Source organism: Alosa pseudoharengus, unplaced genomic scaffold (genome assembly GCF_046254945.1).
Source record: "Alosa pseudoharengus isolate Yale_2024_CS ecotype anadromous, Long Island Sound unplaced genomic scaffold, YU_APseudo_1.1 YU_APseudo_1.1_scf_8, whole genome shotgun sequence".
NCBI classification, from domain to species: domain Eukaryota; kingdom Metazoa; phylum Chordata; class Actinopteri; order Clupeiformes; family Clupeidae; genus Alosa; species Alosa pseudoharengus.
In genome coordinates, this window is record NW_027468870.1 from 1,285,749 (window position 1) to 1,311,363 (window position 25,615).

A 25,615-nucleotide genomic window follows, 5' to 3' on the forward strand; every position below is an offset into this window, starting at 1 on the left:
GATACTTTTTGGGTCCTCTCGGTCTCTCTATTATGCAGCAGATCTAACTTGAACGTTGCTACTCGTTTTAATTGGGAACGAGAGGGAGAGAGGGGAAGTTTCCAGCTGGCTTGTGATTGTTGGTAATTGATTTCACCTTTTTAATATAAGAAACTTTTAAAAGGAAATCATGAGAACAACAAAAACAACGCGAGGAGATTGCGGAATTATCCGGTTCACACTATGCTACTGACCATTTACAATGTGAGGGCACTTTGACATAGGCTGCACGCACTGCACGCACCCGTTAAAAATTGACACTTCATTCACGATCATGGTGAATGGTGAAATGTAAGTACAACTGCAGCCGCTTGGGGGCAGCATAGTCCGCTGTAGCGTTTCACGGTCGAACCAGACGGCACATTCGACAGCAAGGGCTGTGATTGGCCGAGTTTTCAGTGCGTTTCTCTGTGTTTTTAGCAGCCCCTGCAACATGCTAGTCCACTGTAGCCTAAGCCTTGTACATAATGTTAAACATAGTTTTGGATTCAGTGGCAAGATTTCTTGATTGTACAGTGTCTGTCAGTAATGTTTTAAAATGAGAGCTTCGTCAGCTGGCAGTAGGCTACTTTGTCGGTAGTCATGAGAAGTTCGCTTGCTAACAGAACATAAAAATGCTGCCCAGAAACCTTGTGAATAGTTATGACACTAACGAGGTTGAAATATAGCCTTTGCCTACAGCATCTCCTTAACAGTAATGTTAACAAAATGACAGCATTCATATGACAAATTCAATTGACAGCTGTTTTGGGACACGTTAAACTTTCTTTATAATGAGCGCATAAAACGACTTGTTGTTTTGGGACATTAAGCTACGTTAAGCTTTTTCACGTTAAGGATTGTATGTCCTTAATTTATTTATATATTTAGGCTACTTGCGCAAACCCTGGATACTTTTATTGCCACACAACAATATTGGTGGTATTTGTTACATTAGCTTCAAAAGGCACCGCTTCAGAAAGCTGCACTGCTTGTGAAAGAAGGGGGTGGGGGAGGGGAGAAAGCTCGAGTAGCCGAGAGAGACGTCGAGAATGATCGGTTGAAAGCGGAGGTCAACAACCTCAAACGAGAGCTTCAACAACTCCGAGAGACCAGCCACTTGGAGAGCCACAGAGACATTTTACAGGAGATGAGAGCTGGAATCGGAGAACTTCAGGCGACGCTACGTGAGCAGAGAAGTTATTCGACGCCTGAGAGACCAATCCCCAGGTGCACCTCGACACCAGCTCCAGAAACGTCCTCCTTGCAGATGTCTCCATTGGCCCTCTCCGTCACACTCAACGACAGCATCCAAGTTCCTAGTCAACACGCAGACGTGACCTTGCGTGATGTTGGTCCCGAAGACCACGCTAAGATTCACCAACAGAGCTACGGCCAAGTGGGCAGATACGGATGTCTGCTCTTCAGGTCCATCGTCACAGAGGAACACTATAAAGCCTGGAGCCAAACCACCAACTGGGATGGAGCGAAGGGCAAGCGAGCACTGCCGCAGAATGTGAAACACTTTGTGGTCTCAGCACTACAACGAAAGTTCCCTGCTATGGGGAGGAGTGAACTGAAGGACTGCATCAATAAGATCAACAAATTCCTCCGCACAACACGCAGATCTTCCCAGGGATTCAACGTGCTTTAAATTTAGACTGTAGAATGTTGAATGTAGACTGTTCATTATTTCAATAAATACGTTTTCTCTGAAGCACTTTCCCGACTTCGTCTTTCTATAGGCTAAGCATATCATGGAGATAGAGTAGAAAACTGGATTTAACTAAACAAATGTAACTAAGTAAACTGATTGTTTACTCTACAGTAGGCTATGTTCCCCCTCTCAGGCTGTACAGTAGGCCTATTGAAAGTAGACTAATGAGCTTAGACACATTAGCGCTTCCAGCCTAATGACTTTCACACATGAATGATTTACAGTAGACACATTAGCGCTCCACGCAGTGGCGTAAATATAGTAGGTGCAGCAAGTGCAGTCGCACCAGGGTCTGTGACCTCCTGGGGCCCGTCGCTACCCCCGCAATGCAATTGCTGGAAAATTCTATACCGGTCCTTTCTGACTACCTGCGTGCCTTTGACCAGGCCAAGGCTACAGCGCAGACACTCGCAAATAAATGGGGGTTCAGAGTACATTTGAAAATGTTAGAGCACGGAGAGTGAAGCGTCACTTTGACGAACTATCGGAAGATGAACGCTTAACAAAGGCGAACACTTTAACAGGGGGAATTAATTGGGCATGAATCATTGTGCTGAACGGTATTTGTCAATTAGCAGAAACACACACGACATTCAAACTATTGATAAGATGTACTGGTCTGTATCTATAGGCTAACATTGGACAAATAAATGACACTGACTCGCCATATCCTGACTCAGGAAAAAAAAAACATTTTCTTGCTTTGCCGCAAACTCAGCAATGAAATCATAGGCCAGTTTGCAGGTAGCCTAACGTCTTTTTCATAGAAGGGAGAGCCTAGTCTCTCCTGTGACATGGAGGTGCGCAAATAGTTTTTAATAGCCTGTTCAACTTCGAAAAGCTTCGTTCACCCGATGCCAGTCACTGATCGCAATTTCAAAGTTCGGAAAGCTTCATCTTTTTAAGTTTTAAGTGCAGTGGCCCCTATCTGCCCCCTTTGGAATTATATCTCGAGCCTATTATAAGGTCCAGTGCGTTATGTCCTGGGATTCGGATGTGCTCAAAAAGAAAAGAAAAAACACTTGTTTATAGATGGTTATGAGGAGCAATATGAGAGAGAAATTTGATGATCATTGATCGTTGTTTTGGGACGTTAAGCCTTTTCCATAGGCGTCGGTGAAGGATATTGAAGAATGACCATTTTTTTATACGAAAATATTTCTTAACTACAAAAACTCAGTGTCATTCAGACTCAACCCTCTTGTTGTTTTATTATCTTTTTCGTTGTCGTTTGAACGTTGGCAAGCAGGCATGTTGCGGTTGCAATTTAAGTGAAATTTCTACAGTAGGCCTACAACATGCTGTTAGGCTGGGCTACTGTCAATGTACTTGTACAGGTAAATGTTCAACAATTGCTGGTGTACAGGTTATATAATCAATTAGCTAAATCATTTGTCCAGCTGTTTAAACATTTTTTCGTGCTACATTCAAACACAAAAGGTGCTTTGATATATTTTTCGTTTGAACGTCGGCAAGCAGGCATGCTTTGGTTGCTTTTTTTTGCATTATTTTGAATATGACTCGCTCCAGTCTCAACAGCACGTACTTTTTCCACACGCTAAGTTTTAACACACATATCCCCTCTCGCTTTCTCTCTCTCCATCCCTGCACACGGTGCTTTCTTAAAGGAGCTGCAACATTTTACAACAATTGCATCTACATTTTCATATTAGAATGTTTTGTCAAGTGTAAGCTTAAACTACCGTGATCAATTTAAGTTCCCGTGCCCCCGCTGCGTCATGGAAGCAGTAAGTCAGTCGCATCAAAAATAGTAGTGGCACCCAAGTGACACCTTGTGGTTGTTTGTGTCAACTGCAGTTTGTGCCATTTCTGCCGAGAAAATGGGGATCGTGATTCCTGAAGGAACCCGTCCAAACTTAACAGGGACCCACTGTAGCTAGGTGGCTACCAGGTTCATAGTTCACATTTAATTGCGCAGAAAATATCTAGCTAGCATCATTACATGCTTCTATTTCCACAGGAATGAAGGTTGTTTACACCAACTTAATATACTTATCATTGTGCTATGCCTAAATGTGGCACAAACAATGTTAGAGTTTGTGGAATGACCATAGGCTATATTTGAATGGAGCTGGCAAAATTTTATGAATACTGTGTAGAGTAGACAATGCTCTTAAAGTGGCAGTACACCATTTGTAAATTATTATTATTATTATTATTATTTTTTTTTTTTTTTTGGGGGGGGGTGTCACGCATTTGAAGTGAAGTGTCCCTCATTTGGGGTTGAGGAAGTTGGCAACCCTACATTTCGAGAATAAAGTTGAAATATCATGTCGACTTTAATCTCGACGTGTCGACATTAAACTCAACATTTTGAGTTTAAAGTTAGTTTGGAGAGAGAACGACCGCTCGGGACGATTGAAAGGGAGGACGAATGAAACATTGCAGTTTTCTTCGAGTGCAACAATGATTAGACATAGGCTAGGCCTACATCATGTGGACAAAACATAGAACATAGGCCTATTAACCTCCGTTGCTCAGCCAAATAGGCTACTTTCCTGTTATCCTGTTTCCTGTGCCGAAGAAAACTGCTCCATCCTGCTTCAATGACTACCGCCCTGTGGCACTGACACCCATCATCATGAAGTGCTTTGAGCGGCTTGTCATGTCACATATCAAATCCATTCTCCCCCCCACCCTGGACCCCTTCCAGTTTGCATACCGAGCCAAACGGTCTACAGAGGATGCAATCTGCTCTGCCCTCCACCCAGCCCTCACCCACCTGGAAAAAAGAGACTCATATGTGAGATTGCTGTTTATAGACTTCAGTTCTGCATTCAACACCATAATACCACAACAACTCATCTGCAAACTTGACAAACTGGGACTCAGTACCTACCTCTGCAACTGGCTACTGGACTTCCTCTGTCAGAGGCCTCAAGTAGTACGTGTTGGCAACAATACCTCAAGCAGCATCACACTGAGCACAGGGGCCCCCCAAGGCTGCGTGCTCAGTCCGCTGCTCTTCACCCTGCTGACGCATGACTGCACTGCAACCTACAGCAACAATCACATAGTGAAATTTGCTGACGACACAACTCTGGTGGGTCTCATCACCAAGGGCGACGAGACTCAATACAGGTTGGAGGTCGACCATCTGACCACGTGGTGCAGGGACAACAACCTCCTGCTGAACGTCAGCAAGACCAAAGAGATTGTTGTTGACTTCCGGAGAGGTCACACCCAACACCTGCCACTGACCATCGACGGTGCTGTGGTGGAGAGAGCGAGCAGCACCAAATTCCTGGGGGTGCACATCAGTGAAGACCTCTCCTGGACCACCAACACAGCATCACTGGCGAAGAGAGCTCAGCGCCGCCTGTACTTCCTGCGGAAACTCAGGCGAGCAAGTGCTCCACCAGCCATCATGACCACATTCTACCGAGGCACCATTGAGAGCATCCTCTCCAGCTGTTTCGCTGTGTGGGGCGGAAGCTGCACTGAATACAACAGGAAAGCCCTGCAGCGCATAGTGAACACAGCTGGAAGGATTATTGGTGCTTCACTCCCCTCCCTGAAGGACATTTACACCACCCACCTCACCCGCAAGGCGACCAAAATTGTGAGTGATGCAAGTCACCCCGCTTACAATCTGTTTGATCTACTGCCCTCTGGGAAGAGGTACAGAAGCCTGCGCTCCCGCACTACCAGACTCACCAACAGCTTCATACACCAAGCTGTTAGGATGCTGAACTCTCTCCCTCCTCTCCCCCCTCCACCCTCAGCTACATAACATCCTGGACATTGGACCCACAAATGGCCGCCTGCACCACTCCACTTGCACACTTGTACACTTTGCAACTTGTTGTTGTTGTCCTGAAAACACAACACTTCTGCTGCTCTTACATAACTTGCACCACTATGCCACTTTATTTCTTACTTAGGTCAAACAGAACTACCTCAGCCTCTTATTGGCCTGACTTTGCACTAGTATTTTATTTTATTGACTGTCTATGCACAATTTCAACCAAATTTTGCTGCTCTTATTTTTTCATTATATGTGCCCTCTTATTTACTTATTTACTTACTTTTTTGTTTACTTGAATGTTATGTTTGTCTGTGGACTTAAAATTGGTAAAATATGTCTTGTCTCCACCGTGGGATAGTGAGAAACGTAATTTCGATCTCTTTGTATGTCTGGAACATGTGAAGAAATTGACAATAAAGCTGACTTTGACTTTGACTTTGACTTATCACGGAGTTACAGGCGATAAATGCGATGGTCAAAAGTAAACGTCATTAGCGGTTTATTTATTTATTGTAGGCCTATTATTAAAGAGTGTTTTTCATCTAAAGGTTCAACTTCATGCTTATGCACTAGACTAGGTATACTAAGTGCTCTTCCCAATCCCAGACTTTCACATTGCATGTTTGTTTGTAATGTATGCAAAACAGCCTATTGCTGAATGTCTATGGAGGGACGAATGAAGCTGTCCTCCCGACCAGGCAACCCCATTCTAAGTAAATGCACACATATTCCCTCACGGGATCAAAAGAGTATAGGCCTATATACTTATACATATCTGTGTTTATAGCCTCCTATATGTATTGCAGGTGAGACATGAAAAAGCAGTTTTAGAAAAATTAGTTTTGCCATGTTACCTATGGAGAGTGACGGCCTGTGGGTCATGAAGGGCAGTTATTTGGATGTGGTGGCCTTACCCACGTAAAACAGAGTGAAATAACATTTTGTAGCCTACTATAGAAACATTATATTATTGAAAACATGTATTATTCTAGCTATATAATAGTGCATGGTATAACCGCGAGATACATCGCTTTACGATGACGGCAATGAGTTAACAGAAGACGCAATTTACAGTAGGCTAGCCTATCTAAATATCTGCAATCTAGCAATCTATCTGAAATAACATCTATTTGAAGTAGGCCTATTATTCATGTCACATATTGTGTGTTAGTGTAGGCTACATAGCTTAAACTGTAGGCTATGTTTAAACTGTATTTCGAGTTTAATGTCGGCATGACACGTCGAGATTAAAGTAGATATGATATTTCAACTTTATTCTCGAAATGTCGAGTTTAATGTCGACATGGCGACTTTATAGTCGACACGTCGAGATTAAAGTCGACATGACATTTCAACTTTATTCTCGATTTTTTCTTCATTTGTGGCCCTAATACTCCGTCGTAGTTCTTTGAGGTGTCAGGCGGGCGAAGAAATCTTTCCATTTTGTGTCGTTTTCAGTTGTTACTGCACTCGCAAGGTAGATGTGATGTCAGCGGCCCTGTGTGTTGGTAGTGCAAGCTACCGTTCCATTTTGGTGCTTGGGGCCAATGTGCCCAAGGTGTACATCAAGTATGCTTCTCCTTAAGAGTGAGGCATTCACATCACCACCCCGACAGGGAGCTTTGATTCCAATGTACCTCAAAGAGACGTTGTGTGAAACTTTTGTGAAGTGTGTTGCCACTGGACATTTCTCATCTCGATTGCAGATTTTGGAGCGGTGTTCGGAGATCCTTGTTTTCAGGCACCTGGTTGTCTTGCCGATGTAGGCCAGCCCACAGGGACATCTGAGCATGTAAATGACATTATTAGTGTTCCATGTTATTACACCTGTAATGTGAAGAGTTTTCCTGTGAGGAGCAGTGTTGGTCAAGTTACTTGGAAAAAGTAATTAGTTACTGATTACTGATTACTTATCCAAGAAAGTAATCTAGTTACTTTACTGATTACTTATTTTCAAAAGTAATTAGTTACTTTACTAATTACTTTACTTAGTTACTTTACAAAAACACACTAGCTATACACAACCTGAATACGCTTTTTTAAAACTTGGTTTTATTAGTTTCAATCTTAACTTTTTTGTGTGTATACTCCTTCATTCGAATAGATGTAAATAAAATACAGCAAAACAAATATTAAAACCAAAGTCTCTATTAACATTTACATCTTTTAACAGTGCAGAGAGGAGTAATGCATTTACCAAAACAGAAAATGCTGTTGCATGCCACATTTAGGCTGTTCTAATGTCAAGAAGAGTATGTGTTTGAACTGTGTGTGTGCAGTGCAGCTGCTGGCTATTTTGGTGCCCAAAGCAGAACTGTTAGTTTAAAATATTTCTTAAGAAATACTACTAATTTGATGCCGTTTAACTCATTTATAAATGGTGCGCTGTCACTTTAAGAGCATCTACACAACTCTCATAATGATCAGCTCCATTCAAATATAAGCCTATGGCTAGTCCACAAACTCCACATTTGGCACTATATTAGCAATAGTCATGATATTAAGTTGGTATAAACAGCTAGCTAGACATTTTCTGTTTGCAATTAAAAGTGATAGCCTATATGAGCCTGGTAGCACCTATCTGGGTGGAATGTGTTTTAATCGGCATAGGCTACTGTGCTTTATGTAAATGCTTAGTTTAAGGCAGTGGTTCTCAAACTTTTTCTTTCATTCCCCACTTTGATCAAGGGGGCCTTTTCGAGCCCCACCTGTCCCTCATCGCTCTAAGAAAGTGGTAGGTCAAGCTTAAAATTGTCAAATGTATTGAAATAATGACAAGTTCTAAATATATCCTCTTCAGCAGAGTTAAAATCAGCTGGTGCTGCAGATATAATAATAAATAAATACATAATGTGCCATTGTAAATTAAACACACATATTTCTGTTTTCCAGCAACATATTAGGAAGCATTGGCCAATATTTTACAGCATTTTACAATATATTCAATGAAATACCAACATGCTGCATTAAATGGATCCATAATCCAGTCATACAGAGCACTGCTGGTTGGGAAATAGTTTTGAAATAAACTTTGCAGGGATGTGATGTAGACCTACTGTTTAATACATGGGATCACAAGAGTGGCTCCCGAAGCAGACGTTTCAGCGATTTCACTCAGATTCTCAAAGGCATAGGCTACTGTTGCGATCGAGGCGCCTGTCCCATACCTCAAGTTTTTTGGTGAATGCAGTAATCTTATCTGCTAGGTGAGGTAGGTGCTTGTCTTTGCCTTGTAACTGGATATTTAACTCATTGAGCTTTCCAAATATATCGCTAAGATAGGCCAGCTTCAAGAAATGTTCATTAGTGAACGTGCTTGCAGATTCAAACATGCGCTCACGCTGCCTTGACACGAGCGCTTCCCTATGAATAACACAGTGCGTCCATTGCGCATCGGGTGCTACCTGGGCCTAGGCTACAGATACAAAAATAAATTAATAAAACTCCTGTTTTTCGCGCCCTACCTGGCATGTCTCCGCGACCCAGTAGAGAAACGCTGGTTTAAGGGAAACGAATTATTGAAGACTTCAACACTCACCAGCCCCATTACAAAAAGGCAAAGACCACATTATATTTTTGCCCATTTTCCAAATCACAGTGAATGCAGCCAGAATATTATAATGCCCTGGCTTCTGTTATAACGGGCCAGTAGGCTACAGGGAACCCGCAACGTCCTCTATTTTCACCTGTTGCTGCAGCCGTCATGTCGGGATCTGGGGGTGTCTCAATGAGTTTCACATTTCTGTGCCGGATTGCTAGGTGCTTGCTCAGATTTGAGGTGGAATTTTTCGCTGTAGACAATATTTTTCTTCCCATGAAGAGTGTACAGCGTTAATGTTTTTTTCTTAATGTCTGAACTGCAATGAATTAAATGCTCCATGTTCGCGCTCTCTCCTGCACTCCATGTCTTGCACACGTGTGTCTGTTGTTTACATCTATATAGCGCAGCTATAGCCTACATCATTGTCACAAGTTAGTCTCACAAAATCCATATGGCAAAATCCCAAATTCTTTTACTGTCTGTGGCAAAATCACGGTTTAGTAACGCAGTAACGCAGGCTGCTTGCAGGAAAGTAAAAGTAATCTAATTACTGTTTTTGCAATAGTAATCCTTTACTTTACTCGTTACTTGAAAAAAGTAATTGGATTACAGTAACGCGTTACTTCTAACGCGTTACTGCCCATCACTGGTGAGGAGTAATGAGAGGTCTTAGTTTTTGTTGCGGCGATCTGCCGGGAGGTGTGCCTGCTTGCGGGTGCATGTGACAGCGGCCTTGCTGCTACAAACGTGTACCGGTGAGCGTGCAGCTCCACAGCGCGCTTTAGCAGGTGAGCGAAATCAGACTAATTAGCCGCACACGGCAGAAACCCCCAGACAATGAAGCGACGCGAGTTTGATCACTTGTTTGCAACGCAGCTAAGAACAGAAGAAAAAGGAGAAATTGCTGAAGGATCGCGGAATTAAAGCTCATGGGAAAAAGGAAAAGATCAAAAGGGCTACCGGTAAGCTCAAATGTATTTATTGGACTCTGGACGCTGTTTAAATGTGATTGCTGGCTACGTAGTAGTCTGTCTATGGACAAGTGAAATGTGTTGTCTGTTGATTTGAGATGCATTGCCTGTTTATAGGTTGAAGTTAATTATGAGCTGTTTAAACTATTTATTAAACCTTAATCTTCAACTAAGATTATTTCCTGCACAGTAATGGTTATGCTAATTTACAGTAAAACGTTTTGAATGCTTAATTTCATTTCGTTAAAATTATGATTGGAATACATGACATATTGTGTGTATATATATAAAATCTGTATAGAAATCTAGGTTAAACATAAGGTAAAACAGGTTAAATTAAAATGGGTTTGAACTGGCTTTCTGCTTATTTAATGCCTAATTGGTAATATATCTATACTGTTTGCCTGGGCTGATAAATTAACCATTTCATTGTTTATGTTTAAAATTGCCTTATCTAAATTTACTTTGTTGTGCTTTGTTGTATTTGATGGAAAATGCTCAACTTTATCTAAATTGTTTATTTTTTGTATGTTTAAAGGTTTTTCACCTTGCTTGTTTACTGGTCAAATAAATTGAACAACGAGTGAAATCCTGAGTCTGGTCAAGTCCTTCCCTTTTCAAGTGTGGGAAGCCATGATGTTTAAATACACTTGCCAGTGAAAAACCGCCTGTGACCAGTGACCAGCAAAGACTCCGCCTGCGGCCACAACCGAGAGGGACGACACTCCACCTGGGGGCCTAGAGGATAAAGCCTGCTGTCCCGTCAACTGAAGTGAACAAAATGGCAGTCACTCAACGATTTGAAAGTAGAGAGGACCACAGCTAAGAGACTTTTCTCCCGTCTTGCCAATAGCATTACAAGGACCCACACAGAGATGTCTATAGAGGAGTTAAAAGAGAACTTCAAGAAGCTTACACTAGAGAGTTCCAGAGTCATGGAGGCAAACGAAGAAATAGAGGCCAACGCAGCTACTGCAGAGGAACTGGACGAATTACTAAGAGCCGACATAGAAAAGACAGGAATATTGTAAGCACAAGACTAAAGAAGTTAAACTCCTACACTGCAAAAAATGAAAATATGTACTAGTGTAATTGACTTGAATTCAGTGTATTTATCTAATCACACCATTTTATGGTCTTATTTACTTATTAAGGCTAAAGATACTTAAGATAATTTGACTTGTTTCAAGAAAATTCATCTTGAGTTGACTTACTTGGATAATAAAAGTAATTTTAAGAAGATTTATCTTAAATTGTTGAGGAGGGAGCCTTTAGACATGTTAACAACTCACCTTAAGGATATTTTTACTTGTTTCAAGACTAATTATCAACCTGTTTTAAGAATGAAGCACAACTTATTAAGATAATGTAAGAATTGATTGAATCAATTCCAAAGACCTTTCTGAGTCAAGACACCTTAATATTAAACATTTAAAATTTACTCTGGGACAACATGGAAACCTTTACCCATATGATTGGTTAAGAATAATACACATTTATAGAATTAATGCAAATCTTTTATTTTCTTGGCAAAGCATATGCCATATCCACTAACAATAACAAATCAGTATGACACTTTCTCAGAACACTGAGGGGAGTACCTCAACTAGCCTTCCTTTGTTATGCCAAAACGTAAACATAATCACAAGCACAAATAAACACTTTCTGACATTTATAATGTGTTTTCATCTTGAATACAATAACACATCAGTTAGGTCGTACTTTCTCGAAACATACATCTGGCCATGGAATGGTGCAGAGTGATATGCAGTGTAATCAGGTAATTTCTCCAAATCTATTAACTCTGTTGCCAGAGCAGCATTTGGCACATCAATGTGATAAGACAGTAAATCTTTGTTAAACTCCAATGTATCATAGATTTGATATTCACAACAAAATAAGGATGAATCTACAACAAAAATATTATTTATCAGTCCAAAAATAGGTAACCCATCTTTTGAATCTGTGATGATGAGTGTCTTTTTACTTATATACTTGTTACCAGTGAGGGAAATCCACTTTACAGAGATAATATGCTGGAAATGGTCAATATTTAAAAAATCTCTTATCTTTGAAGTCACATATTCTAAATTTGACACTTCTGATACAGGACCCAATTCTCTCTCATGTGCAAAAAATCCATTTGTGTGATTATGAGTACTTTCTACCACTTGATTGTGATCTACAAGAGATCTGCAAACGTTTTTGTAGTTTAATTTTGAAGACCACTTTTTAAAGAAACGATGTTTAGACTCAAATCTCATACACATGTGCCTTGTTAAGGGACCCAGAGCCTCAATTTGTGAAGGGAAATGCAACATATAATGCTGCTTTGGTGTTACATTGTTGTCAGGGAAAAGCTCCTTGAACTTTTTAAGATGCTGCTCTATCATTGCTCTAAGTTTTTGTATGGTTTCCCTAAATAAAAGAGGAGAAAAAATGATCTGAGTTATTTCAATTAATTCTATGATGAACTGAACATAGATATTATCCTTGATACTGTTCAAAATATATGGAAATATCTTCAAAAGTATCAGCATCTGCCCAGAAGACTGTTTAAGTTTGTTATCATTAGATGCCATTGTACTGACACTGATTGGGCATGGTTTGTCTTTTACATCACTGGGTGAATATGTGAAACCTTTTATACCTGAATTAATACAATCGAGGTCAATATCTCCTGACAAAATTAGGTGCTTCAATGCACATTTCATTTCATGGGGGACAACACCCTCAAGCATAACATGCATTATATCTTGAGGGGTTTGCTGTATAAGATCGATCATAGGCTGGAAAATCTGTAAGTTTACTCCTTCTGTTTATACCATAGGTAGTCTTGAGAGCATTTTTAAGAAGGTCTGTTCTGGCCCTCTCTATTTCTCTGCACTGTTTCATGTGATTTTTTAATGTTCTCATGGTAAAACTATTTTCATTAAAATTGTTCTGCATGGTCTCAAAATCACACTCACAATGCCTACACTTGCTGAATGCAAACCCAACTCCAGACTTAAACCCAGCCAGGTCATGCTGGGCAAGGGTATCGCCACATACAGATATTACTGCACCATATATAGTTTCACCATTCCCAATTTTGACACCATTGTAGAGTTCCCTTAAATCCTTTTCTATACGTTCCAAAATAACATCAACACCAACCTCTGTATGTCCTTTGCTTTAGCGATAGCAAGTAGTCGTATAGCAGCCAATTTTGACCTAAACTTGGGGTCTATGTTTCCTAGTGTATAATAAAACATAAGTAACTTGTTCACAGAGGTATGCGGTCCAAGAGGGTTACACAGTTCTATCTCATCAGAGTACAATATCAACTGCAAAGCATTGGTCTTCATTGAAAATAATGGATGAGTTTTGAAAAGGCTACCATCCACAATGTCATTGAGAAATCCATCTTTGTAGCAATTTTCTGGAGGAGTACTGACCATACTGAGAATTCTTGGGTTGGACAACAGCTGCTCTAGACTCTTGATGAGGGGAACATAGAAAAAAACCTTGTTTTTCATTTCAAGAACCCTTGAAGAACCTCTCTTAACTCTACACAGTCTTTGTGATATTATGACCTCCTCAGGCTCAACTGGAGTAAAAAGTTCCTTAATAGTTTGGTCCTGCATGTATGTTGTGGTCAACGAGGAGAACGGATCGATCTGGAAAGTCATCAAATGTTGCAAGTGCCTCATTCCGGAGGTGCTCAATGTTGTCTGAATGGCCTTGTCTGTCAAAGACATCCTTCACTCTTTCCCTCAAGGTTTCTACAAGATTCAATTGAAACTGTTGCACTTCTGACACAATGCTGTTGACATTCCTCTGTAGAAAGAGGAACAAAATAAACAAATCACTTATTTAATTAGGTTTATCATTAAATCAGTAAATTCTCAAGACTGCAAACTACAAAATATGATTACAGTAGTCTACCAATATTAAATGTTTCTCTCTACTCTGTCTTTGTAAGACTGTAAAATGCTAAGTAGTATTCATGGTTAGTCTTTGTTAATATGAATGTGACAATATGGTTTCTCCTCTGTGAAGCTTCTGAAGAAAGTCTGCTAAATTACTAAATGCAAGTAGCTTACCCGAGAAAGACAGCATCTTTCACGTACATCCACAGTGAAGGCAGCCGCACGTCTAGACAAGTCCTGTCAAAACAAATACATTCAGCTGTATAACTGTGTTGTGCCCTTCAAATAATCAAACCATTCATTTTGAGAGGAATTATTATTTCCCCATTCCAAAATAAATATCTCATCAACATTTTTCCATGACTAATCCTTTTATTATATGTGCAATGGCTTATTCTTTTAAGGTGTATCAGAATAGGCCTATCGGACCAAACATGGAGTCATGGAAAAATTGTATCCTACAAATTAAATGAGCAAAATCATAGCCCATCATAAGGGCATATCCTATTTTAGCCAATAAACAAATAGCTATAAGCACCATCTCACTCTAATTGAGCTGCATCACAATAAAAGCCAACATGTTGGACTTTGTAGCCTTCAATATCAGTGCCTACCTTTTCATTGACATGTTCGTGATTGTGGACTTGGTCCTGGTTGGACATTCCCGCTCTCTCATCACCATGGAAATCATCTTCTTGCAATAAGACGCCCTCGTTGCGAGTTGCATCCTCGCTAGTAGTAACACTATTTGAGGTCGACTCTTCAATTTGGTTGCTGGTGGGTGTAATACATTTTGAAAAAATCGGTATGTCGAACCTTTCACCTCCAAGACAGCCTGACCGAAATGGCATGCACTCCAAGGGCGGACGTCCATTGGCCAAGTACGAGGCGTGCCTGCGTCTGATGTGATAGTAGAGCGAATTGAATACTCGATATTGTTCTCTGCAGTCATCAATTCCACAAATTGCCCTAAAGTTCTTACTACGTCCATGTGCCATATTAATATGGCTTAAGAGTACCTTCAACGTTAATGCAATAAATGCCCAACAAATAACACAGCGCCAACCAGCCATGCTTCGGCCTGGGCTACTCTAGCACTTTTCACATCGGAATGGCAGTGGCTTGGCGCTACCTCACGACTTTTCCCGCGCGACAATTCCATATCAAAACCGTAGGGGTGGCTTTCATAATGCAAATTACTTGCTCGTAAGGTTTCTTTACTAAATAGTAGATCTTCTTTACTAAAAAACATATATGTACTGTTTTTGACTGAAGACATCTTATGCTTTCCCTCAATAATTCGTAGGCTTTGTTTAATAATTGTATACCCCTCCCAGATCTGGGCTACTTGGAATCGCCCCCTCTTTACATCCTCAATCTATCGTTGATTTGTTCTTTTGAATAGAGGGAAGAGCAAGTGAAACAACAGCTAACAGGTTTGTATTGTCTGAACTTTTTTACAAGAAATGAATGTAATTACGAGTAAGATATTATTTTCTACAATCTTAAGAACTAGTTATAGGTTTAAAATCAACGACCGTTTGCAAGTTGTTGTTGGCCCAAGTCCGTTTGAAAAACATAGCTACGCAGTTCACTCAATCGTTAGCTAAGGCTAACTTAACTATTTCTCGCCATTCCTGGTCCCTAGAAAGCACACACGGTTCTTATGTAGTAAAACAAATTATATTTACGAGCTTGAATTGCTTGAACTGCCATAGGGAAGCTATGGATAGCAGGCATAAAGTGAATTATTCAAGTTGTGTAAGTGAAGTTCAAAGACATACACCATCCATCACTCAACCCCTGTGTGTCAATGTAGTAGGGCACAAATTGGAAGGGTTTTAGCTTGAGCATTTTCAATGTCACTCACCCTCCCGACTATTAAGAAAGTAGCTGAGTTAACAATACTAGTACAGACAACAGGGGCCCTGCACTAATTTAATCAACAAGTATCACATGTTACACCTATGTTTCTTAGCTCAGCATAAATATAAATAATTCCTACTGCCATACATGCATGTCCTGCTTTAACTCATAAGATTGATTATTCTGAATTTGATTGATAAATGATCATAAATGAGACAAATACTGAAGCTATTTGGTCAATTCTAGCCAAGGTGTATTGTATACAATTAATTGTTTCTTATTTCAACAGAAACATGAATACTTTTGAAAAATTGGACGATGTGGCCATCGCGATTTTAACAGGTAAGAATGATGACATGATGATTATTGTTGAGTCCTTTGTGTTTAACCCTTAGCCCTTTGTCCTTTGGTCTTAACTGAAGTTAGTGTGGAGATATTTTATTGGCACCTTTTTGGTAGGCTTACTTTACTATAAGTTTTAGCCACGCAGGGAGTATTGTGCTGGGCATGGTAGTCATGATTTTAGGTCTAGCTATTCATGGGTTTCATCAGGTCCCTTTCCACAGGTGTATTAAATCAAGCACCTTGATTATCAATACAGACTGCATGATGCTTGATTAATACGCCTGCGGAAAGGGACCTGATGAAACATATCAATGGGTGGCTCATAGCCTGGGTGAACCCAGGTAGTTGACAGCACACTACCTGCAAATCACACAATCACACTCAAGCTTTAATTGTACAGCATGTGATCTTAACCAACACTGGAGTAAATTTCAACATCAAAGCAGGTGAACCTGATTCACAACCACCTCTGTTACATAACTGGCCAGATCAATATCCCACAAGTGGGACTCACTTGATGCTATACTCCTATGAACCAGTGTTCCCTTTATGTTTTTGAGGAGTGTATTTGCAATAGTGGTGTTTGAAAGATGCATTTATCCACTACTTAGGGATAATAATCAGGGATTTTGTGCAGCTGTGTCTACCCAGTCAGTAAAAATGTCTGCAAGATGTCTTTGGATGTGTTCGGAAGGTCGTATACGTATCCGAGACGTCTTGTTAAGATCTTCAAGCTTAGGCTTCAGCTGGAGATGTCAGTACGGAGAGCTTATGGATTATCTCTATAGTTTTATCACGGTTTCACTGCAGTTAAACTCAGTGTTTTTTTGTTTTTTTTTGTTTTTTTTGTCAAAACAACTTAATGAAAAAGTTAGTTATCCCTTACGAAAATAAACCATGATCGTTTTTTTGGGTTACCACGATAACCATGGTTTATCATTACATAATCTCTTGGATCATCTTAATCAGTCATTATTATTCTTTAACTGCTTCTCCTTTGTCTCTATTTTTGACACAGCGGCGCAAATTGATGCAGATGCTCTGCAGACACTCTCAAGGGATGATCTGCGGGAGCTTTTTCCAGGGCCTGAACATTTTCTCCGGAGAAAATCCATTTGGGAGGTTGTGCATCCTGTGGTACGACAAAGTCTTTGTCTTATAAGATTTTCTTAAAACTAAGGCTAGGTTCACATCAAAATGCTTTCAGCAACTCTAAGTTGTTTTTCAGACTTAATATCAAAGGTAAATTTGCCTTTCATGGATTCATTCACAGGAGCAGGCCTCATCCAGCTCCTGTACACCCAACATCACAACAACAAGCTACGACAACAACAAGGAAAAGGAAACCAGTCCAGCCAAAACAATTGAAGTGCCAAGCCACCAATATGTAATTTACATAGACAGTGAGTTGGAGCATGTCAGAAAGCACTATTTTGACTTGAAGAAACTTGGGAGAGGAGGAGAGTGTGAGCTCTCTAAAGAGCTGTCCTGTAGGCTCATAAGAAATACAGTGACAAACATGGTGTCAGTATTGAGGGCCACGGATTCCGAAGACTACATTAAATATCCGACAAAAGAAGACCTGCAATCAATGGCAAGACGACTTGTTTTGTACTACCCGATGTTATCTGACAAGCTCGACATGCAACGTCCATGGGTATGTAAGCATTTTGACATGAATGTAATAATTTTATAACAAAATTAGGGGTGGAAGGGTACAATGAAGTTGCGTTATGTATCTCTTTTTGTCGTGATTATTCTTAATATGAATTGACTACATGGATACACCTTCAGACATTTAAAGGAACCATATGTAAGATTTTGGCTCAAACTGGTACTGCAATCACTTTCAAAACATTAGACATTTTTTATCCGACATGTTTATAGCTGCAGCTGTGGTAACTAGAGCAGAGCTGGCAACCCAGATACCGAAACACTACTGACTTAGGGATTAGTAGATAGGTGGAGGGTGGCGCATCAGGCCAAAACATAACATGACAACATCAACATCAGTTGAGGGCTGCAACTTCACTTTTAAAATGACAATATCCTGGCCGGACTACTGCTGTCAGTGATATAAGTATTTGAAATTAACATGATTTCTTAATGTCAACATATCAGGGCCATTTTGTGATTAATTGATATACATTTCTTACATACGGTTCCTTTAATATGTTTGAAGGGATTTTAATTGGTTTCCAGTCCATGGATAGAATTGGTATAGATAGTAAGCAACAAAGTTTGATAAATACATCAATGAACAAATAAAAACATATTTATCACACACTTGTATTGAACATCTTTGAACTTGTGTACCCTTGCACCCCTAACCAACTCAAGTACATTGGTAGTTTATCTATCGAAGAAAGAGTTCGAGGTCAGTTGTATACTTTTATACTTTTTTCTCCCCATTATTTTTAACTTAGAAATTGTGGGTATTTGGCAGCCCTTTTTTGGCAAAATAAATACCTTGATTGTAAAAGAACCTTTTTTAAAAAAAAAAAAAAAATGTTTGTTAGTCCATGTCTTTTGTCCTCATTTTTTTTGTTTGCTCATGGTCTTTGTATTTCATGTTTTAGTTTGAAGTCTTTAAGCGACTAAACAAGAGGCTGCAAAACATCAGGACTCCACGCAAATCCCAGGGGGCTACTCCTGCAAGGGGGAAAAAGAGACGCCTTGAGTTTGCAACCACAGAGGAAGAAGACGAGGGAGATTTTGACTCCAGTGCATCCACTACCATTCTCTCCTCAAGTAGTGTCAGTTCCCCAGAGGCAGGGGTTGACCCACTGATAACCAGCACACCAGTGAAACAGGCTGATGCTCTTGGTAAATGTATTACCATTTTCGCAAGATTTGTAATGGAGGGGTGTTGATGTTAGGGCGAATGTCATAGGGTGAAAATTATTAGTCCCCTTCCTTAAAATTGCACAAAACACAAGACCATAATCAGCACCGTACATAGTTGTATTTTGTCCAAAAGGGCACAGACAAAATCTTTAGTTTTTATTTATTAAGATACAGTGGGGAGAATAAGTATTTGAATCCATGCTAAAGTTGACTAAAAAGAGAAATATAAAATCAACTTTTGGAAATTGATCTTAATGCCTTATTTAAAAAAAATTTGAGGAAATATCCAACCTTTAAGGACACCAATTTTCTTTGTGAATGAATAATGTACAATAAATAAAGAAATGTTCTTCCTTAAAATAAAGGATGCATAAGAATTTGCACCTCTATGTTAACCCCTAGTTAAATTCCCATAGAGGCAGGCAGATTTTTATTTTTAAAGGCCACTCATTTCATGGATCCAGGATACTATGCCTGATAAAGTCCCCATGGCCTTTGAAATTAAAATAGCCCCATATCATCACATACCCTTCACCATATCTAAAGATTGGCATGATGTTTTTTTCAGTTAGCCTGTTTGCATTGAGCACAATGAGCATCAAACAGGCTAATAGGCTAACTGAAAAAAACACCATGCCAATCTCTAGGTATGGTGACTACTATTAATTGTCAGGGGGCTGAGAATTTTGACATTGTCATTTTTGCCTTTTCCTGTTTCTATTCAACACAAGTAATATTAATGAATATCTTCATAAAATGTAGTGGATATTTTGTCTTTGTTCCTGTGGAAACAATAGGAGCATGAATATTATTAGCTAATAACAAGTAATGCTGACCTCAACTGTTTGTGTTGTAATGTTTTCTATGTTGAATCTTTTAGTTGAATGCAGACAGGACAGTCGGAAGGCCCAGGCTAGACATTACACAACTCTACAAGAGCTATATCGCAAGACCAAACAGAACAAAGATGATGTTGCGCAACTTCTTGACCTGGAATTTGAGGGAAGGAGGGCCTTCATTGATTCGGACGCAATAAGGGAACAAGACAGACCAGCAAAAATATTGGAGGCTTATCCATGCCTAAGAGAGATTGAACATGTAAGTAGGATCACAATTCACACTTGGATTCTGAAACAGTGAGATTTTTCTATTGAGCATTGGAAGCATACTAGTCTGGCTATCACCATACTAAGCTCAATCTTATAAGACTGAACATTAGTATGGGGAGTCTGCACTTTATTTCTGCTGCACGATAGGTGTGCTCTCTCGGAGGAGGGGCGGGACTGTCGAGCTCTATTGCCATCGTTCAAAATCAAAATTCACCAGCAGGTCAGGCAGGGTTCACCCAGCCTAGAAGCATACTGCTTTAACAAATGAAATAGCTGTTATATAGAATACCTTGCTACATATACATGTGGTCTTAGAGTGATGCTTAAACTAAACTATAATATGTTCATTTCCATAAATTGTTTGTGTGTGTGTGTGCCCCCCACCAAAGGTTCTTGATGAACTTAGACGAATAATAGAAAACAACAACTCCAACTATGTGAAGGAGCTGAGGGAGCGGTGGCTTGAGTTCAAATACAGGGTTACCTTCTATGGGGTTTTCAAGAAGGCCATGAAACCACCAATGACACTTTCTGCCGGTAAGGCCAGCCAACATAATACCAATAGAATATGTATCTTTACATGTATTTGTTACTTTTTCATGCTGTACTCAGAGAAACAAATCTCTGATTTTCTCTCCTTCTTTTTTTAAGAGGAGCAAGCGATTAATTTGTTGATGGTACTGCCGACTCTGTTCCCGTCCAATGTTGCCTTGCCCAAGAAGATGGCAGCCGCCTCTGAAGCTCTCATCCATGTGCTTCTGGTAAATCATAAACTTTTTCTAAATATAAAAATAACCTGCTGAACTTGCTCCAATATAGCTGCTGGTCCACTATTCAGTTCATTTTATATCAAATGTTCTCATTATTCTACCTACTGACAGCACGCAGTGACCTTGAACAACTGAAAACAATGCCAGTCATACATGTAACAGACTGAATGTTTGATTTTTTTTAAACAAGAGGTGTGACTTTAACCACCATAGCTGTTTTAAATAGCACTTTAACTCACTGCTTGTGTGGCTTAAGTCTTCTCTATAATCGTTAAAATCATTCTTTCAAGCTTTTGTAAAATGAAGACACGTAGGGTTCCTTTATTAGAATGGTTGACATGCAAAAGCATAGCCACTTAAAAGGAACTGTATGTAAGAAATGTATTTCAATTAATCAAAAAATCATGCTCATTTCAAATACTTATATCACTGACAACAGTAGTCCGGCCAGGGTATTGTCATTTAAAAAAAGTGAAGTTGCAGCCACTGATGTTATTGTTTACATGTTGGCGTTTTTCGGCCTGATGCGCCACCCTCCACCTATCTTCTAATCACAAAGTCAGTAGTTTTTCGGCATCTGGGTTGCCAGCTCTGCTCTAGTTACCACAGCTACGGTGTACATCGCTCTACAGTATTTTGAAAGTGATTACAGTACTAATTTTGGCCAAAATCCTATACGGTTCCTTTAAGTGTTGATTGGAACAGTAACATAGTACAAAAAAACTATTAAAGCTGTTTGTTGTGTGTGGGTGGGGGATGGAGGGTTAGGGTTGCTGATCTACTGATGTTGTGTGTTTATGTTCAGCCCACAGAGGACCCTGACACATTCTTGAACAGAAGGCCACTTGCCACACCTCTCCTTTTGGTGGATGAAAACAAAGACTCCTTTCTCTGCCTAGGAACAGAAGCGATATCGTTTCCCAAAAGGTGCTTAGGGGATGCAGCATTATACATACTTGCCTACTACTATGCACTACACATGACTTATCCGAAATGTGTGGCCACTGTTCTGTCGATGTTACAAACAGAGGTCCTGGGGGACTCCATCCATGAGAAGGATGCCACACCGTCTTTCAAAAGAGCGAGGGCTGACTGGAAGGCCTTTCTTGAGTAGTTGTGTAATGCAGCATCCCCTAAGACACACACACACACACACACCTACACACACCTGACTATGACCCTCTAATGCGTGTGTGTTAAGTTCAGTTTTGAGCTTCCAGTTTAAACAAAATGTTCAAAATTAGACTAAAAAGAAGGTCTGTTGTAGACCAGTGAAGTTGTTTTATTTTTGTTTTGTTTGTGAATGTCCAATGTAATATTGATTTACTTTTCTTGAATATCAAATGATATATTTTATTTAATTTTCTTATTGCCGTACAGGCAACAGAGTTAAAACAAAACATGTTGACCTTACACCTGTATTGTCATTATGCCCAGAAAGGCAGAAAGGTTTGTGCTTTGTTTAGCTTGTGTCCTTTGCAAAAAAAATAAAACTTTTGCATTAAATCTATGTGTATCTGTTTCAACCTCAGGTAGAAGGGATGCCATCATGCAAGGTGTTAAGACCGTGGTGACTCATCATTCGGTCTCATAGATCCATAGTTATGTACATTACTCTACATTATGGTATAGTATACCTAAACTAGACAATTTCTTAAAACAAGACTTCCTAATCTAGGCATTATTTACTTATAAGATTTTGATTTTTTAATGCACTTAATACAAGCAAATTCATCTTGTTTTTGTCCTCTTGCTGACTAGGTAATAATTGTTAACTTATTATGAGATTTTTTAATGCACTTAATACAAGCAAATTCATCTTGTTTTCATCCTCTTGCTGACTAGTTTTAAGCAAGCTTGCACTAACCCAGTTGATTTCTAAGTAATTATTCTCCATAACAAGACCAAATATCTTAAAATTAGACTAATAAATCTTAACAAGAACACTAAATATAAGTATTTCCTACTCAAAATAAGATTTTGAGCTGTCTTGTTCCTCAGGTATTTTTTCCTTGTTTCAAGAAAAAACAAGTGCCATTATCTTGCTGCACTGGCAGATAATTTTGCTTGAAAAAAGTAATTTCCCCCAAATAATGGTTATATTTTCTTGTTTTTTTAGAGGCATTTTTTGCAGTGTAATTCGAGAGATACTCTGGGACGTATATGGAGAAAAAGAACTGTCCCTAGCTTTACATGTTGCAGAGAGTGAGTGCAAGAATGTCTCCTCCACCCAGCTAGACATAACTCTGGAGGCATATGAGTTTATGCTGACCCACTTAGAGAAGTTGGTACTCAAGGCAAAGGAAGCACACCAGAACTGGAACCGCTGGGCTCCGCCTGCCGAGCAAGGAGACGCTGATGGCCGTCTAAGACTTCCCTCTAGGAAATCTTCCCGGATGTTTCCCTCAAGGACCTTGCAAGACCAAGTGAAATACAACTCCTGATCAGCCACAAAGAAGGGCAGCTGGTGCTCTGGGACGGCCCACTCGGCAAAACCATTGGAGGCACGCACCCGGACCTCTTTGAAGAAGTCACCTTAATGGCCCATACGTCAAAGACACACTTCGCAAGATCCATGAGAACTGCAGCAGTTAAATACACTGAACTCACCTGTAAAGATCCAGTCTCCTGCCAGTCCCCTGACTATTCCAGCACCCAGTCCAATACAGCCACTAGCAGCAGAGACTTTCTGAAGTGGTGGAAATGGGAAAGCATCGGAGCCGCTTGTGAGCCGAGATGTGGAGGATGTCGCTGCGGGAATTGCCAACCCGGGGGGAAAGAAATGACGCTGGCTGAAGAAAGAGAGATGGAGATAGTGAGAAATGGCTTGACGTATGTGAACGGAGATCACCACAGCCCTGAACCACACTGGCACGCCAAGTATCCTTGGACAGAGGATCCAGCATCTCTACCCAACAACAGGAGAGCGGTTGAAGCCACATTCCACAGAACAGAGAAGCAGCTGGCGAAGGAAGCAGAGTGGAAAATGGCTTATGCTTCGCAAGTCCATGAAATGGTTCATCGCAAAGCTGCAGTGAAGCTGTCCAAGGAAGTTCTGCAGAGCTGGACCGGGCCAGTGTGGTACATAAGTCACCTGATTGCACCAAATCCACATTCAGTCTCCACCCCAGTGAGGCTAGTATGGAACAGCAGCCAGAAGTACAGAGGCCTGAGCTTGAACGACATACTGATCAAAGGTCCTGATGTTCTGAATCCGATCAGAGCTGTACTGCTGAGGTTCCGAGCTGGTGTTTTTGCTGCCCTTGGTGACATCTGCAAGATGTACAACTCTGTCTGGCTGGAAGAAAGAGAGGTCCACCTGCACAGGTTCCTGTGGCGCGACACTGAAGATGCAGCGATAGAGGATTTCACCATAACAAGAGTCAACATCGGGGACAAACCTGCTGGTTGCATAGCCCAAGTCGCCATGCGAGAGACCGCAAACTTGCCTCCATTCAGCCACTTCAAAGAAGAGAAACGTGTGCTGGAGGAAGACGCATATGTCGATGACATCCTAACCTCTCACAACAACCTCGACCACCTGAAACTCCTCACATCCAACATCGAGCAGATCCTTAAAGCAGGAGGATTCTTCATGAAGCCCTGGGTCTACTCCGATCAAAGTGGGAGGAAAGGGTCGAGAGGTGAGAAGATCTCAAAGACCATGATCCTGCCAAACCAGCTTACTGAAGAGGATAACAAAGCCCTCGGCCTCGGTTACACCATTGTTGTCCCCCCCCTGTTGGCAGCCGCTAACATTGCAATTTAACAACAAGCAGAACTATTCAGAGGTTTGGGGCTGTCCAGTTTACCTCCACATAGTGTGTGGATGTGCTTATTGTCCAAACGTTTGCTTTCTTCTGAGTGACTCACTATTAAACAATAGCTAATTAAACACCTCCACCAAAAACGTCACCGCGGTGGGTCCGTTTTAATAAGACAACGTTCAACTTGTCAGTTCTGACAGCTCACGTCCTGATATCAAACATCTGGAGACATTAAAACGATAAGTGAGTCACTAATATAATACAAATTGGAAATAGTCTATAGATGTAGTAATAGATGTAATGATGTTAAAATAAATAGTTGTGTTGTATGACACGGAAAAGTTTATTTTTTAATAATTTGGGCTACACAGACGCACAAAGGCCACACGACCTAAACGTTTGTTACCCTTGTTGCTAAATGTGAAAATTAGCAAAAAGAAGTGCAACCATTTTTTTAAATTTTCTAACGAATTAGGCTACAGAATGCTTAGCCTAGGCCAGGGGTGGGCAAACTGCGGCCCGCCGAGCATTTTCATCCGGCCCGCCGAGCATTTCATTTGGTTATCAGGCTGCTCGCTATTTTTTTCCTGCGATAGAGACGACGTTGGTTAGCCTTACTGCAAACTGCTTTTCAGTCTCCTTAGAGAACGTTTGCAATGTCAATGTCAAAACATCATGTTAAATCGAGATAACATCATGTTAAACTAAGTTAACTCCTTTGCAGCAGATCTAACGTGAACATTATGTGATCCATTTAATTGGGAAAGCGTCTGCACTCACGAGAGGGAGAGAGAGCCGCAGGTTCCAGCTGGCTTGTCATTGTTGATAATTGATATCTCCTTCTTATAAGAAACTTTTAAAAGGAAATCATGAAGGCAACAGTAGTTCCCACTACTGACCATTTAAAAACTGTGAGAGGGCCCAGCCGTAGGTACAGCACTAGCCATAGCGGAGCAGGCAGAAGATCATTGAGAAATTGAATTA

General features: G+C 40.4%; 1 protein-coding gene across 1 annotated transcript; it reads left to right on the top strand.

The window, feature by feature from the left end:
- Positions 1-1,168: 1,168 nt before the first annotated feature.
- On the top strand, positions 1,169-22,156 carry LOC143111998 (uncharacterized). The gene is made up of 5 exons (XM_076274250.1): positions 1,169-1,589; positions 19,866-20,083; positions 20,484-20,631; positions 20,746-20,855; positions 21,670-22,156. Exons 1-5 carry the CDS (start codon positions 1,169-1,171, stop codon positions 21,976-21,978), a joined length of 1,206 nt encoding a protein of 401 aa, XP_076130365.1. The 3' UTR covers positions 21,979-22,156.
- Positions 22,157-25,615: the final 3,459 nt, after the last annotated feature.

What these genes read in the sequence shown, in the direction of transcription:
- LOC143111998 (XM_076274250.1), top strand. Translation starts at nt 1,169, where the DNA reads ATGAGAGCTGGAATCGGAGAACTTCAGGCGACGCTACGTGAGCAGAGA. An exon ending in ACCAATGACACTTTCTGCCG is followed by an intron (nt 20,632 to 20,745) that starts GTAAGGCCAGCC and finishes TCTTTTTTTAAG; the next exon opens with AGGAGCAAGCGATTAATTTG. An exon ending in CTCTCATCCATGTGCTTCTG is followed by an intron (nt 20,856 to 21,669) that starts GTAAATCATAAA and finishes GTTTATGTTCAG; the next exon opens with CCCACAGAGGACCCTGACAC.